The 15176-nt window shown below is 54.1% G+C and overlaps 1 protein-coding gene across 5 annotated transcripts; it reads left to right on the top strand.

Annotated features, from left to right (window-relative positions):
* Window positions 1-292: 292 nt before the first annotated feature.
* LOC144948410 (dual adapter for phosphotyrosine and 3-phosphotyrosine and 3-phosphoinositide-like) lies at window positions 293-13904 on the top strand. Of its 5 annotated transcripts, none has more exons than XM_078877848.1 (10): window positions 293-676; window positions 2520-2639; window positions 2943-3076; window positions 4812-4936; window positions 5647-5694; window positions 6297-6359; window positions 6541-6596; window positions 7157-7242; window positions 7779-7866; window positions 9909-13904. In XM_078877848.1, exons 1-9 carry the CDS (start codon window positions 645-647, stop codon window positions 7844-7846), a joined length of 732 nt encoding a protein of 243 aa, XP_078733974.1. In that variant the 5' UTR covers window positions 293-644; the 3' UTR covers window positions 7847-7866; window positions 9909-13904. The 5 variants fall into 5 exon arrangements, with proteins under 5 accessions (XP_078733974.1, XP_078733972.1, XP_078733973.1 ...); XM_078877846.1 differs by having other exon boundaries at window positions 6541-6627; XM_078877847.1 differs by lacking the exon at window positions 6541-6596.
* The last annotated feature ends 1272 nt before the right edge of the window (window positions 13905-15176 follow it).

Genomic DNA, 15176 nt, shown 5'->3' with positions numbered 1-15176 from the left:
CTGCCCTGCCCTCTCTAGACAGTGACCTGCCCACTGCCCTGCCCCCTCTAGACAACGCCCTGCCCACTGCCCCCTCTAGACAATGACCTGCCCACTGCCCTGCCCCCTCTAGACAGTGCCCTGCCCACTGCCCTGCCCTCTCTAGACAGTGACCTGCCCACTGCCCTGCCCCCTCTAGACAACGCCCTGCCCACTGCCCTGCCCTCTCTAGACAGTGACCTGCCCACTGCCCTGCCCCCTCTAGACAACGCCCTGCCCACTGCCCTGCCCCCTCTAGACAGTGACCTGCCCACTGCGCTGCCCTCTCTGCCATGAGGGAGGCAGGGGGTGAGGGCGTGCTGGGTGCAGTTCTTGTCACGTGGACAAAACAAGGAAGCGACTAAACCGCGGTGTCAGTGTCGAGTCCACACACGCGCAGAGCGCACACAGAGGGCAGCCCACACGGAGTGTAGCACACACGGAGGGCAGCACACACGCGCAGAGCGCACACGGAGTGCAGCACACACAGAGGGCAGCACACACGGAGGACAGTACTGACAGAGTGGACATTGAGCCGAGGGGCCGCAGGGAACACACTCAGAGACGGCCACTCGGGCGTGGTGGCTCATGGTTTGGCCCAGGGGCCGTTCGCCCTCGTCCCCATCATGGAGGACGAATCTGGACTCCAGGAGATCTCGTGAGCTCACGGCAACCACACACACACACGTGCGTCTCTACACACACACATGTGTTCATCTGTCTCTACACACACACACGTGTTCATCTGTGTCTCTACACACACACACGTGTTCATCTGTGTCTCTACACACACATACACGTGTTCATCTGTGTCTCTACACACACACACACGTGTGTCTCTACACACACACACCTGCCTCTACACACACACACACGTGTGTCTCTACACACACGTGTGTCTCTACACACACACACCTGCCTCTACACACACACACACGTGTGTCTCTACACACACACACGTGTGTCTCTACACACACACACCTGCCTCTACACACACACACACGTGTGTCTCTACACACACGTGTGTCTCTACACACACACACACCTGCCTCTACACACACACACACGTGTGTCTCTACACACACACACACGTGTGTCTCTACACACACACACACGTGTGTCTCTACACACACACACACGTGTGTCTCTACACACACACACCTGCCTCCACACACACACGTGTTCATCTGTCTCTACACACACACACGTGTTCATCTGCCTCTACACACACACGTGTTCATCTGTCTCTACACACACACACGTGTGTCTCTACACACACACACGTGTTCACCTGTGTCTACACACACACACACGTGTTCATCTGCCTCTACACACACACACGTGTTCACCTGTGTCTACACACACACACACACGTGTTCACCTGCCTATACACACACACGTGTTCATCTGCCTCTACACACACACACGTGTTCATCTGTGTCTCTACACACACACGTGTTCATCTGTGTCTACACACACACACACGTGTTCACCTGTGTCTACACACACACACACACACGTGTTCATCTGTGTCTACACACACACACACGTGTTCACCTGTGTCTACACACACACACACACACGTGTTCATCTGTGGCTCTACACACACACACGTGTTCACCTGTGTCCACACACACGCACACGTGTTCATCTGTCACTACACACACACACGCACGTGTTCACCTGTGTCTACACACACACACGTGTTCATCTGTGTCTCTACACACACACACACACGTGTTCATCTGTGTCTACACACACACACACGTGTTCATCTGTGTCTCTACACACACACACGTGTTCACCTGTGTCTCTACACACACACACGTGTTCATCTGTCTCTACACACACACACGTGTTCATCTGTGTCTACACACACACACACACGTGTTCACCTGTGTCTCTACACACACACACGTGTTCATCTGTCTCTACACACACACACGTGTTCATCTGTGTCTCTACACACACACACGTGTTCACCTGTGTCTCTACACACACACACGTGTTCACCTGTGTCTACACACACACACGTGTTCATCTGTGTCTCTACACACACACACACACGTGTTCATCTGTGTCTCTACACACACACACACACGTGTTCACCTGTGTCTACACACACACACGTGTTCACCTACCTCTACACACACACACACACACGTGTTCACCTACCTCTACACACACACACGTGTTCACCTGTGTCTACACACACACAAACGTGTTCACCTGTGTCTACACACACACACACGTATTCACCTGTGTCTACACACACACACACACGTGTTCATCTGTGTCTCTACACACACACACGTGTTCACCTGTGTCTACACACACACACGTGTTCATCTGTGTCTCTACACACACACACGTGTTCACCTGTGTCCACACACACACACACGTGTTCATCTGTCACTACACACACACGTGTTCACCTCGCCCCAACAGTCTGTTAAAACGCTTGTGTGGGTGGCGTTTTGCCTGTGCGGTGTGCGGCGCAGCTGGTACCACGGGGAGCTGAGCAGGCACCAGGCGGAGGCTCTGCTCATGTCCAACGGGGCGCTGGGCAGCTACCTCCTGCGCAAGAGCCGTGAGTCGGGGCAGCTCGCCGTGTCCGTCAAGTGAGTAGTGCCGACCACTGGTCCTCCATGTGAGTCAGCCCCAGTGAGTCTCGCACTCTGTGCCAGTCAGCCCGAGTGAGTTTCGCGCTCCGTGCCAGCCAGCCCGAGTGAGTCTCATCCTACGTGCCAGCCAGCCCGAGTGAGTCTCACCAGCCCGAGTGAGTCTCATCCTACGTGCGATTCAGCCCGAGTGAGTCTCGCGCTCCGTGCGAGCCAGCCCGAGTGAGTCTCATCCTACGTGCCAGCCAGCCCGAGTGAGTCTGGCCAGCCCGAGTGAGTCTCGCGCTCCGTGCGAGCGAGCAGGTGCCAGGACTCGGTGAAGCACTTCCTGGTGAAGTGCAGCGACGGGAAGATCAAATTCGGCTTCAGCGAGTTCCAGTCCCTGCCGGAGCTCCTGGCGCACTTCTCCCAGAAGCCGCTCGTGGGCAGCGAGACCGGTGGGTGACGGCGGCGGCGATGGTGGTGGTCGTGGTGGCGCCGTCGCTTCGTGCCGCCGACCCGCCACCGTCACCGCTACCGCGAGACGTTCGGCTTGGGCTGTTGGCCGTGCGGCTGATTCGTCGTCGAGCCGTTCACTCGCGCGGGGGCTCACTCACTCGCTCACTCGCTCGCTCCTTTTCTCTTCTTTCGCGACCAATATTTTTCGTGAAGGTTTTTTGTTGGGTTCAGAGCGCTTAAATATGAACGTGTCGTTATCCCCACCACAGCCTGACACAGCCAATCAATACGGTTTGTCACGTCAACAAAACCTGACAATTAGTTACTACACGTCGTATTCTATTATTTAATTCAATTTATTATTTTATCTTTAGACGTGACTTAACCGAAAGAACCAAATAATAATTCCTGCAGTCACGAAAGTTCTAAAATTAAGATTGAACCACTTCTACGGGGAAGTTTTAAGCTTATCCTTTTTCTCTCTCTCTGGCGACTTGTTTTCTCTGCCTGTGTCCTCTCTTTAGAATGTTCACACTTAAATTCTAACTTAGCAATCTTTGAAATACGTAATCAACCAGGCTATGCGTTAATTGTGTGTTGACCGACCCTCTGTGTTGTATTACATTACATTTCGATATTTTACTAGGTTATTTAATTTTAGTGTGTCCTCCTGATTTTCAGGCTTACTTGCCGTGCAGCACCACGTCTGTTGACCACTCATTGATATGCTAATTTTTTCTCTAACCCTCCTCCCTCTCTCTGCCTCCGCCCCCCCCCTCTGTCTATTTAAGGCCACCACACAGAGACGATCACCCCTCTCTGTTACCTGTGTTGCTCTCGCTATGTATCTTGGTGATATCTGTCTGCTAATATGTCTGTCTATAGTTTTCTGGTTAGATTTTATGTCGCTATTTCATTATACCTGATGATGATTGCTTGTGTTGCAATCGAAACGTCGTATTCTATTATTTAATTTAATTTATTATTTTATCTTTAGACGCGACTTAACCGAAAGAACCAAATAATAATTCCTGCAGTCACGAAAGTTCTAAAATTAAGATTGACTACACCGGAGTGTTGGAGAGTACACCCCCAACATTTACCATTAGAGTGCTGTGAAGTTCTGCTGGTGATTACAACCAGCTTCATCAGGCAATTTGCCAGAATTGTGTGAAGAAGTCTTCCCGTTTCTCAAAACCTCCCCGCACGCTTTCCAGCGCGTCAGAGAATCGCTCGCAACCAGCCGCTTCTTACATTCGAGGAGTGCTCAACTGGGATGCACGTGGCCGTGTCTCCAGGCTAAATTTGTATCTCCCAGATTTCTCCCAGATAAATAGACATGCTGATTCTGTGTCGCGCGCCCTTCCAACGAAACCGGCACGGCAAGTTGCCGACGACGAGACGACTCGTGGCGGGCCGTGCTTGCGGCGGCGTGGCGAGTCGTCGCCTGGAACAGCCAAATTTCGACTGCTTGAGTGTCACCGGCGCGCGACGGCGGACAGCTTTGGTGCGGACGTTTCGCGCTTGCAGCATCGCCAGGCAGTTGTCAGACGTCTGAAAACGTCCCTGCGGTTGTTGGCCGTTAAGTAGGTTGTGTGATAGCGATAATTGTGAGTCCACACGAGAGCAGTAAGTGACATGAAGTGTTACATAAATGTGGATTGTTAGCATGACGACGACGGCGACGACGACGAGTTTTGAGGTTGTCTGTGCGTGGAACGGCCGTGCCGGCAGGCACGCTGGTGTTGCTGCACCTGCCCTACCCGCGCCAAGTGTCGGAGCCGCAGACGTACGAGTCGGTGCGCATCCACACGGCGCTGCACGGCGAGCCCGAGCTCCTGGAGCCGCACGCCGATTCGGTGAGCGTGGCACAGCCGGGAGGAGGGTTTGTTTATCTGTTAAGACAAAGATCCTCCGTGTAGCCTGAGACGGACCGCTAGGGCTGTACCGGCCAACGTATGGATGGCCAGCACCACGCCCGGCTGCCTTTGTCAACTCGGTGCTAATGTTGTTTACACACCGCATCAGGTACTCATTTCACACTGAGTCGACATAGGGGAGGCCCATGACCGGTTCAGTTAATCGTCACCGGTGTTGCCCGTGAGCGGGATTCGAACCTCGGTCTCACTGGGTTGATAGCGCAGCTCACTAACCGCTACACGACCGTACGAGGAGCCATCGTCTGGCTCCTTGAGCCTCGTACGTATGCATGTTGAGTTTCTTTTGCACCGTACATAGCCAACCGTGATAATTGGAGGAGCCTCATGTGTTAATAGTAAATCCTAAAATTCTCAAGGCACTGTTAAGCTGGCCGTGAGCACCTCTGGTATTACCACAGAAGCATATTAAGTTAGCGTCTATCTGGCTGTCTAAGCCCCGGGCATTAATATAGATGAAGAAAGTCATATTGAGGAACTTCAAGTCTGTCTGTCCTGGTCGGTCTTTTAATTTAATATTTTTTTTGTTGGGTGAGTTTATTTGTTTTGTTTTTCAGAGTGTGGAGTTTGTCAGCCTGGATAATGTTTGTTTTACGATGTCCTCACATCACCATCACCCCCCCCCCTCGCAGTTAGCAACGAAGGAAGGCTTCCTCACCAAGCAAGGCTTCATCATCAAGGTACTGCCGCTAGGCCCCGCTGGGTGGCCTTGTGATTATAGGAGCCATCATTATTATAGCAAACTAAAACACTCATCACGTGCGGCAATAACACCGTGTGGCTTTAAAACGATAAATATGTAAGAGACGACGGTTCGGGCAATGGTCCTTCTTCATAGCTAGCCGTCAGCCTCTTTGGCTACGCAATCCAACAACGGCGCTTTCAGATGCCCTTCTGCGGCCGTCTGGAAAGCTCTTGCCACTGATATTAGGAAGCCACTGGAGGTATGCACTTTTATGTCATCTAGATTGAAAGATCTTTTCTTTAGATGTTGTCCTTCCCCCGCACCTTTGATCAGCGCAGTTGGCTACGTACGGTGCGAAAGAAGCTCGGCATACGTACATGGACTTCTCACAGTGCGCGTAGCCCGTCACGGAGAGAGTGACTAGCCCATCAAATACTATAATAATACCAATGAAAATAGGTCGACAACCACGAGAGTGGGTATTGTGATGGCATCGCCCGGTGAGATGATCCGGCCTGCGTTTATTTTTGGCGGAAGATGCAACGTTTCCTGAGTGAGTCATTTGCTTTGTTTCTGCTTTTTGTGCACGAGCTGCAGAGCTGGAAGCTGCGATGGTTCACGGTGTTCCGGCACGAGATGAAGTACTACAAGGAGCCCAGGGTGAGTCGCTACAAGCCGCCAAAGCCAGTCCCTTCACCGAGCGTTTGCTCTGCCACTCTCTCGCCACTCCTTTTCCTGGCTTTGCTCCCTTCCCCTCTCTTCCTCCCTGTATCTCCCCGTCTGTCTCTCTCCCTTTCTCCCCCCCCTCTCTCAATCTCTCCCCCACCCTTCCTCCTGCCAGTCTCCCTCTGGACCTCGGGCACATCTGCTGTCACGCGTTTCCCCCGGCAGGCCAGGGTACGGGCACTTCGCACGAGCAGGCGGCGAGGTAGTTAACATCTCATAGCCACCGCCGCCGTGCTCCTTGCTGACCACACGGGCACAGTCGGGTCTGAGTGGGAGACCGCAGGGCCCGGGGGCATCTATGAACAGCACTCCGCCGGTGCAATCTTCACGGGATCGAGTGTTGCCCCCTCGCACGTGTTGACCAAGAGCACCTCAACGTATAGTGGACCGCAGAGCTTGGGCAATTGTTTGTCCTGGTCTCACGGTTGGCTGCCTTCCTGCCTGTCTGTGGTTACTCGCGCCTCTTGAGTAATTCTCCGTCTGTGTTCAAGAGTGAGCGAATACTGCCCAGCGCACAAGTTAAAATGACGTATTATTTATATTTGGGAAGCTGTGCAGGGTTGGCACGGTTGGCTACGTACAGTGTGAAAGAAGTTCAACGACTTGAATTGACCAGCGTGGTGAAGTATGGTCACATGACTCCCCCCCCCCACGCAACCACCCAGTTGTGTGCCCTCTGGGGTCCGCCGTGCGTGTGGGCTGCATGACGCGTTTCCCTCGCGCTCTCGCAGGACGCTGAAGCGATCAAGACGCTGGATCTCACGAGGTGCAGCGCAGTGCAGTACGACTACACGCAGGACAGGACCAACGTGTTCTGGTACGTGCGTACGCGCGCGTGTCGGTGAGCGCGTACCGGTGAGCCCGTGCCGGTGAGCGCACACGACGCGTCACATTCTTGGCGACGCGAGTTCGATCCTCGCTCACGAGCAACATCGGTGGCGAATATCTGAACCGGTCCTGGGCCTCCTTTAAGTCAACTCGGCCTTAAGCGAGTACCTGGTGCGGTGTGTAAACATCGCCGCTCAGGAGACAAAGGCGGCGGGGCGTGGTGTTTTTGGCCACGCACCACCACCCCGTGTGCCGCGCCGGACCTCGCGCCTCGCCGCCGTCACCAGATGTGAGATGGTGCCGGAGAGCGCCGGGGGAAGTGCCGTCGGAGGGGAACTTCGCCGAGCTGACGCTTGTGGCCGGCTCGCTTCTGACATGGCTCAGTGGGGCTTACGTGGTCAACTACACATTGTTTAGTTCCATCCCAGGGCGAAGGAGGGGGCGAACTTTGAACTTTGCATTCGTGGGGGGGGGGGGGGACACCGACGGTGTCCTCGTGTAACTGTGGCGTCGCCCCCGTCTCAGCCTCGTGTTCCCCGAGAGGACCTACTACATGTACGCCGACTCGCCGCGGGAGACGGACGAGTGGGTGAGGCTGCTGCGCTGGAAGCTGGTGAGGCGCGGACTCGCTCGGTCGCTCGCTCGCCGCTCACCACTCGCTCACTCGCCGCTCACCACTCGCTCGCTTACCGCTCACCACTTGCTCACTCGCCGCTCACCACTTGCTCGCTCGCCGCTCACCACTTGCTCACTCGCCACTAACCACTTGCTCGCTCGCCGCTCACCACTTGCTCGCTCGCCGCTCACCACTTGCTCACTCGCCGCTCACCACTTGCTCACTCGCCGCTCACCACTTGCTCGCTCGCCGCTCACCACTTGCTCGCTCGCCGCTCACCACTCGCTCGCTCGCCGCTCACCACTCGCTCGCTCGCCGCTCACCACTCGCTCGCTCGCCGCTCACCACTCGCTCGCTCGCCGCTCACCACTCGCTCGCTCGCCGCTCACCACTCGCTCGCTCGCCGCTCACCACTCGCTCGCTCGCCGCTCACCACTCGCTCGCTCGCCGCTCACCACTCGCTCGCTCGCCGCTCACCACTCGCTCGCTCGCCGCTCACCACTCGCTCGCTCGCCGCTCACCACTCGCTCGCTCGCCGCTCACCACTCGCTCGCTCGCCGCTCACCACTCGCTCGCTCGCCGCTCACCACTCGCTCGCTCGCCGCTCACCACTCGCTCGCTCGCCGCTCACCACTCGCTCGCTCGCCGCTCACCACTCGCTCGCTCGCCGCTCACCACTCGCTCGCTCGCCGCTCACCACTCGCTCGCTCGCCGCTCACCACTCGCTCGCTCGCTCGCTCGCTAGCGTGCGTCGCTCGTTCCGTGCCCCAGCGTCAGCCTGCTCAGTCGGGACAGGTGGAGACTGCTCGTGTGTCTGTATGTTGAACTTGGTTATCAGAATATTAATACTTGGACGAATCTGATGAGCTTTAGAGTAATTTTGTCACAGATGTCCAGTCGGGGCACGGGGTCAGAAGGTGACAACAACAACAACACAATACAACAACAACAACACGACGGTGGTGCAAAGTGTAGGAAAGAGAAACGACTCACTTAAAAATACACAAATAAAACTTCACATTTTTTATCAACCAGGTGAGGCCCACTGAGGAGCTATTATTAAGTGACAAGGCACACAAATAATAGCTGAACAAAGTGGCTTATCACGTGGAAATGTAGAGCAGCCAGGGTGCTAACTGGGACACGCTTGAAGGACCACGTCACCCCTCTGCTCCTGTCCCTTCACTGGCACCCTATCCGTACCCCCCGTATTGATTCTAAGATTATTTTGTTGCTTGTTCAAGGCCTGCATTCATGACCTCCTTCAGCCGCATATTCCATCGAGATCATTAAGAGCCTCAGAATCAGCAAGCGGAGGTTGAAAGCTAAAGGTGCAGCCCTGCAATGTCTTGCTAACACCGCTCCTGGCGGAAGGGATCCCACGAGAGGGAGCTCTAGAAGGCCCCTTGGAGCGTGTTTTGGCCTACTCTTCCATGCTGACCATCCTTCTGTTCGACTGCGGCGAACCCATTTATAAACTAAACATTTTATTTTACCAGCTAAGGCCCACTGAGCTATGTAGCTCAGAAGCGAGCTGCCTATCACAAATGACAGCTCGTCGAAGTGGTGGCTTATCACGTGAGTGGCTTATCACGTGGACATTTGTTGCGGCCAAATAAATGCGTAGCGAAAAACCGGAGGGCCCGGAGAAAAATCCACGTGACCACGGGGAGAGAGACACCGCAAACTCCAACAAATATACAGCAGCAAGCGTCAGGGTCGGGATCGAACCCACGACCTCCTGTATACCAGGCGAGGTAGTTAACATCTCCTAGCCTTTATACTTCTGGGTGGACAGAGGAAGCGGTGATTGGTGAGGAGGTGAGGATTTCAGAAACCCGCCCCCATTGTTTCCACTTCCGCACCGGGGCGATGGCATCGATCCGGTGACAATCTCCGGATCGCAGGTCCAGTGCGCTCAACACTTCACCCGGCCGATGGGGACTTCTCGTCACCGGCGAGGAAACGATGACTCGGCCCCTTTTCGTCGGAATGCTTCATGGCGTCTCGCTGCTGTGCGTATATTTTCTGTTTTGCAGAGCCACATCAACCAGGATGGATGCAAGACGAGATTCCTGCTGGCGAGCTAGCGCAGGGTGCGTGACGACGCGCATCGTTCGCGGGGCGTGAGCCACCCGCTCGCACGCGCTCACGCTCGCACATCCATGCGTCTCTACGTGCGTAGAAACAACAAGACGCGAAAGTGCGCTCACTGAATGATGAGAGCACACTTACAAAATGAGAACGTGTGTGCATATTCTTTGGGACTTTCGGTAAAGTCACGTAGATAGGTTCAAAGAAAATAACAAAAACTACGACGCTTCGATCGCAACACAAGCACTGCTCCTTGAATGGCATCGATGATGAATCTGATGGGGAAAAACACGTTGCCTTTGTATTCCTCCATGAGCCTCGCATTTAAAACAGTCGTCATTTACAACCTTTGTGAGTCCACCGTTGGATAAAGGCTTCGCCGTGCCACGTCGGTCACGTGTTGAACACCGCGCACAGCGCATAGCCAACTGTACGGATCATGAGGGTTGTTTGACCGTACTTCTTCATTCCTCTCAGTACGGATTGGTGAACAAGGGAAAGGTGTTCTACTAAATTATACTTTTTTTGTTTTACCAGGAAAGGCCCACTGAGCTATGTAGCTCTTTTTCAGAAGCGACCTGGCCACAAACGGTAGCTCAGTGAAGTGGCTTATCGCGTGGAAATGCATTGCAGCCGAATACTCTAAACGCGTGATGTTGATTCTCAATGTGGAGGGAGAAACCAGAGGTCCCGGAGAAAATGTCACGTGACCACGGGGAGAGAGACATGCAGACTCCACATATACAGCAGCAGGCGTCAGGGTCGGGACCGAACCCACGACCTCCTGTTGGTTACGCCAGGGAGTGTCCCAGATGTCACGTGTGTGTACGTTGAACTTCTTTCGCACGGTACGTAGCCACCCGTGCTCATCGAAGGTGCGGGGGAGGGACAACAAACTAAACACAAAAAGCAGTTCATAAATAAATGTCTTTCCAATCTAGATGATGATTTCAAAGTGCATGGTCGCTCCAGTAGCTTCCTAATATTGGAAGAAAGAGCGTTCCAGACGGCCAAAGAAGCGCATCTGAAAACGCGCGATGGAGTGATCGTCAAATATTCCGTCAGTCCGTCTGTGAACACTTTTGAACGAAAAATACAAACTCCTAAACCCGGTCGCTGTTAAGCTCGCCACACGGTGTGACGCCGGGGCTCACCGCCGGTGGTTGTGGCTGTGAAGCGAATCACCACGGGTCTCTTGGCGCGAGTGCGCCAACCACCGTGTCAGCACTCGACCGCACGGGAGCGTTATGTGCCGGTATTCCAAGACGAGCTCCGCTCCTGTGCGTGCGGACTTCTTCTGTGCCGTACGTAGCCGGCCGCGCCAGCCCGAGGTGGCTGCGCCTGGTCACCATTCCGACCGCGGCCGTCAAAACCGCGCCATGGAACTCCGTCCGTCGCGACGATTTGCAACGGCACTCGGCTCGTTTTTGCCGCCGGCAGCGCCTCGGAGAAGTCCGCGACGCGTCGCCCGCGGAGGGCCCTGCGGCTACTGCTGGCCCACGGGCCCGGAACCCGCGCACGGTTGGCCACGTGCGGTGCCAAAGAAGTTCCAACGCGCGCACGATGCCGATCGCCCTGCCGCACGGCGGTAGAGAGGAAGAGGCGCTTGCTGGGTTGTAATTTGTACTTGAAGGGTTGAGGCCTGCGCAGAGGGGCACCTTACAGAGCGGTTGTATGTTCACCGCGTACAGTGACTGCCGCCCGCAACTCGTCCCGTCCAATGAAATGACAAGGATGTTGTCAAATTCGCTTCTGTTTCATGCTGACCGTTTGTCAAGTTGGATTTCCTTTGCACAGTATTCGTGTTATTTCATCTCTTCACTTCCTGGCTTTAATTCTGACTTCCTGGATCTTTCGATTGAAGACGCTTGGCGCAGTTTCAAGCGAAATCGTCATCGTATTTCACTGCTTCTCATTCTGCTTCTGAGAATTGTTCCTCACCTTTTACCGGCAACGGAGCTGAAAACAATCATCATCATTTGTGAGCTCGACTCCTGCGACAATGTGTTATTTGGTTGGCTGCGTCGGCAGGTGGTGGAAGGTGTTTACGACACAAATCGTTAAGTGGCCGAACCCAAAACAATTAGTCGTGCATTATTATTATTACGAATTGCTAGGTTTCAGTCACATTATCTCATTTCCCCCCAATTCCTCCCTTCCTTTGTTCTACATCAAGCAGATGACCAGGGCCCACTGAGACTGCGAGATTCAAGCGAGACCCGGGTTCACTCGCCAGAGTGAACACATTGAATGTGCACATTAAATGTGTTCACTCGCCAGAGTGAACACATTGAATGTGCACATTCACAACCCGCTTGTGAGGGTTCTCCCCCCACCTGACCCACCTCATAACTGGAGAGGATGAGACTGAGGATTGGCAGGTAGATGAAGTCACGCGTCAGAGATGATAGTTAGCGACGAGGGAGAAGAGTGAAGGATGTGGAGGATGAGAGGGTGTGGGGGGGGCGCCGCTGTCCCAGGCTGACCGCGCTGCGTTCCCGCTACCGTGAAGGGGAAAAAAGGGAAACAAAAGCCCACAAATGTATTTGCTCGAGTGGTTTAGAGCCTTAATCCAGTGCTGGAAATTCCCCATTTGTATGGCGGGGACAAGTTTAGCCTCATAAAGGCAACCACTATTGATTCCCGGATTTGAACTCGGAGCCTTTGAGCCACTGGGTGGACATAGAGTGGGGGGCTAGGGGGGATGGGGTATGAGCTGGTGGTCTACTCGGCATCTGTGAGAACGAGCTTCAGAGCACGACCACAGTCGACTTGCTCAGGAAGGTGCCGTTCATTTTATCTCCCTCGCAACGATGATGGGCCGAGTTGGACCCGCGAGCGGGGTATGACCTCGCGACCACTCGCTCTGCGGACACCGCGGCGTGGGAGACGTGAAAACGTGCACGGTCGATATTTATGCGTTTTATTTTTAAGAGATCGCGTTCAGTATTGCGGTGTGCGTTTGAATTGCAGTGTTCAAAATGGGAGGTTTTTATTAAGCTATACCCATTGCGCGTGTTTTTAGTTTCGCCGCCATGGGAAAAAATCTCCCGCGCTACTCCAATTAAATAAGCTGTAAGCCCGGACGATCTACACATCTGAAGAAAGTGAGTCGTGTGATGCTCAGTTGTATGTATGTTGAACGTCTCTCGCAGTCGGAGGTGCGGGGGAAGGAAACGCACACAATGTATGCGACGCGGTGACTTTGCCGTGCAGCTCAAGGTCGTGTGTCAGAAAACTCGTGTCGGAGGAGGAGAGGTCACGTGACCCTCGGTGTCCACGAAGGTGCCTCCGGTGAGAGGTGTCCCGCTGAGCCACGGCGTGTCGTGGACGCTTCGTTCCTGGATACAAAACAAAAACAAAGGACGATTTTGACGGACGAAAGCTTTTCGTTTTAAAGATATTTATTGGCAAACTGCCTCGGGTGCAGTGTTTATGTTGTTTAAGGCCGCGTTGCGTGCACGGCGACGCCAGGTTTTCATCGCGGTAGTTCTAAGTAATTGGGTTGCGGTTCAAGTGGAAGGTTCGGAGTCTTGAGTGATTTTCTGGGGGTAGAAATCACTTTTGACTTTTTGATAAGGAAATAGCTCAACATCCCAATGCAGGACCAGCCTGCGACAAGAGTTCTGAGACTCGTTGGGGCTTTCCGGAATAAATAGCATTATTATTAATGTTATCTAAAGCTATTGTTAATTAAACCTTCGTGTTATTTCGTGCTGAATTGAGCAGTGAGTCAGTAGTCCTCTTGTGTTTAACAGTGCTGAGCTGGTGGTGGAAATTTCACGTTCCTATGGTGGGACGAGTCTTTCCGTAGGACGACCACTATTGACTTCCCCACAAAGTGGTGTCAATTGTATCGACCCCTCTGGGATGATGATGATGATGGTATTTGTACAGTGCTCTGTAAAAATTGCAGCAAAACCTCTCGAAAGCTGAGCTCGTGCAGACGACGGCATTGCCGGCTGCGTGTGACCTACATGTTGAACATTTGTTAAACAATTGCTAAATAATAAAATGTGCCATTTAATGCATGTATGTTGAACTTCTTTCGCACCGTACGTAGCCAACTGTGCTAATCGGAGGTGCCGGGGGAAAGGAGAACAAACTAAACATAACACAGCAACAATAAGCAGTTCTGATTGACACCCAGCACTCAACAATCATTTCGTATCGTACGAAACAATCGGCTAAATATTTAAATTACAATTGAATAACGCATCGCCGTGCAGCAGATTGTGGCAGGCCGAGGTTCACCAGCTGTGAGAGACGAAATGTTGTAAAGTTTTTTGGGGGTTTGTAAAAAAACGAGAGTGGACTCTGGGAGCACGGCAATGACCCCAGGGCAACCAAGGTCACGGGTTCACCAACGGCCCGTACTGTGGGGGACATTCGCAAGGCGACGGCCGGTGACGCCTCTCCCTCAACTGGATCCCTTCCCCGAGCGGTGCACGCATCACGCTTCAAGTGCATTTTGTCAGTGCCGCGGGTGACACCTCGTGAGGCCGGGATGAGTCTCGATATTTGCCAGAGTCACCTGGGGCATGTGGCTGCCTGTCGGGATGAGTCCCAATCGCAGCGGCCCTCCTCCTTTTGCGATTGACGTCAGGGGGTGGGTGGGGGGGGGTCTTAGACGTCCACCGCGAGTGAAGCGGACAGCGCGTCGTGTGGTCGTGGTTGTCAACACCGCTCGTGATAACCAGGGCGGCCGCTGGGATTCAAACCGTCGACTTTCTGCAACGAGCGGCGAACGCGCGGCCGCTACGATTCAGAGGGGGTGCCACTTTCCCCCGATGAGACATCGTCGGTGTGAGGGCCGCCACATCATCTGAAACCATTGGGGGTTTGACAGCAGCACGATGATGATGGGGAGGTGTCCTCACTCGCTGTGTGTTATCGGGGGCCACTGAGGCCGCACAGCGGAGCCCAAAGGTCTCTGGCCACGAGGCCCTTCCCGTCCAGAATTTGCAGCGGTGCGTATGCCACTGTGAGGCCATGTCACCGTCCAGGGTTGCCACCTCTACAAACAAAACCGGGACATGTGTTGAAGGGGGAGGGGTGGATCTCACAAGGAGAACCACCACGAGGAGAGGCACCCACGTGTCAATGCATCGTCTTGAGTGGGTGGCGTTTGGCCCCTTCATGTTTATGATGCGAACTCACGAAAGCCGCTACACTTGGCGCGTGCCGGGGGCAAGACTCGACATCCCCCAACC

The sequence above is a fragment of the Lampetra fluviatilis genome, chromosome 49 (genome assembly GCF_964198595.1).
Source record: "Lampetra fluviatilis chromosome 49, kcLamFluv1.1, whole genome shotgun sequence".
Lineage (NCBI taxonomy): Eukaryota > Metazoa > Chordata > Hyperoartia > Petromyzontiformes > Petromyzontidae > Lampetra > Lampetra fluviatilis.
Note: the sequence above shows the minus strand (reverse complement) of the source record. Positions and strands in the feature narration are given on the sequence as shown.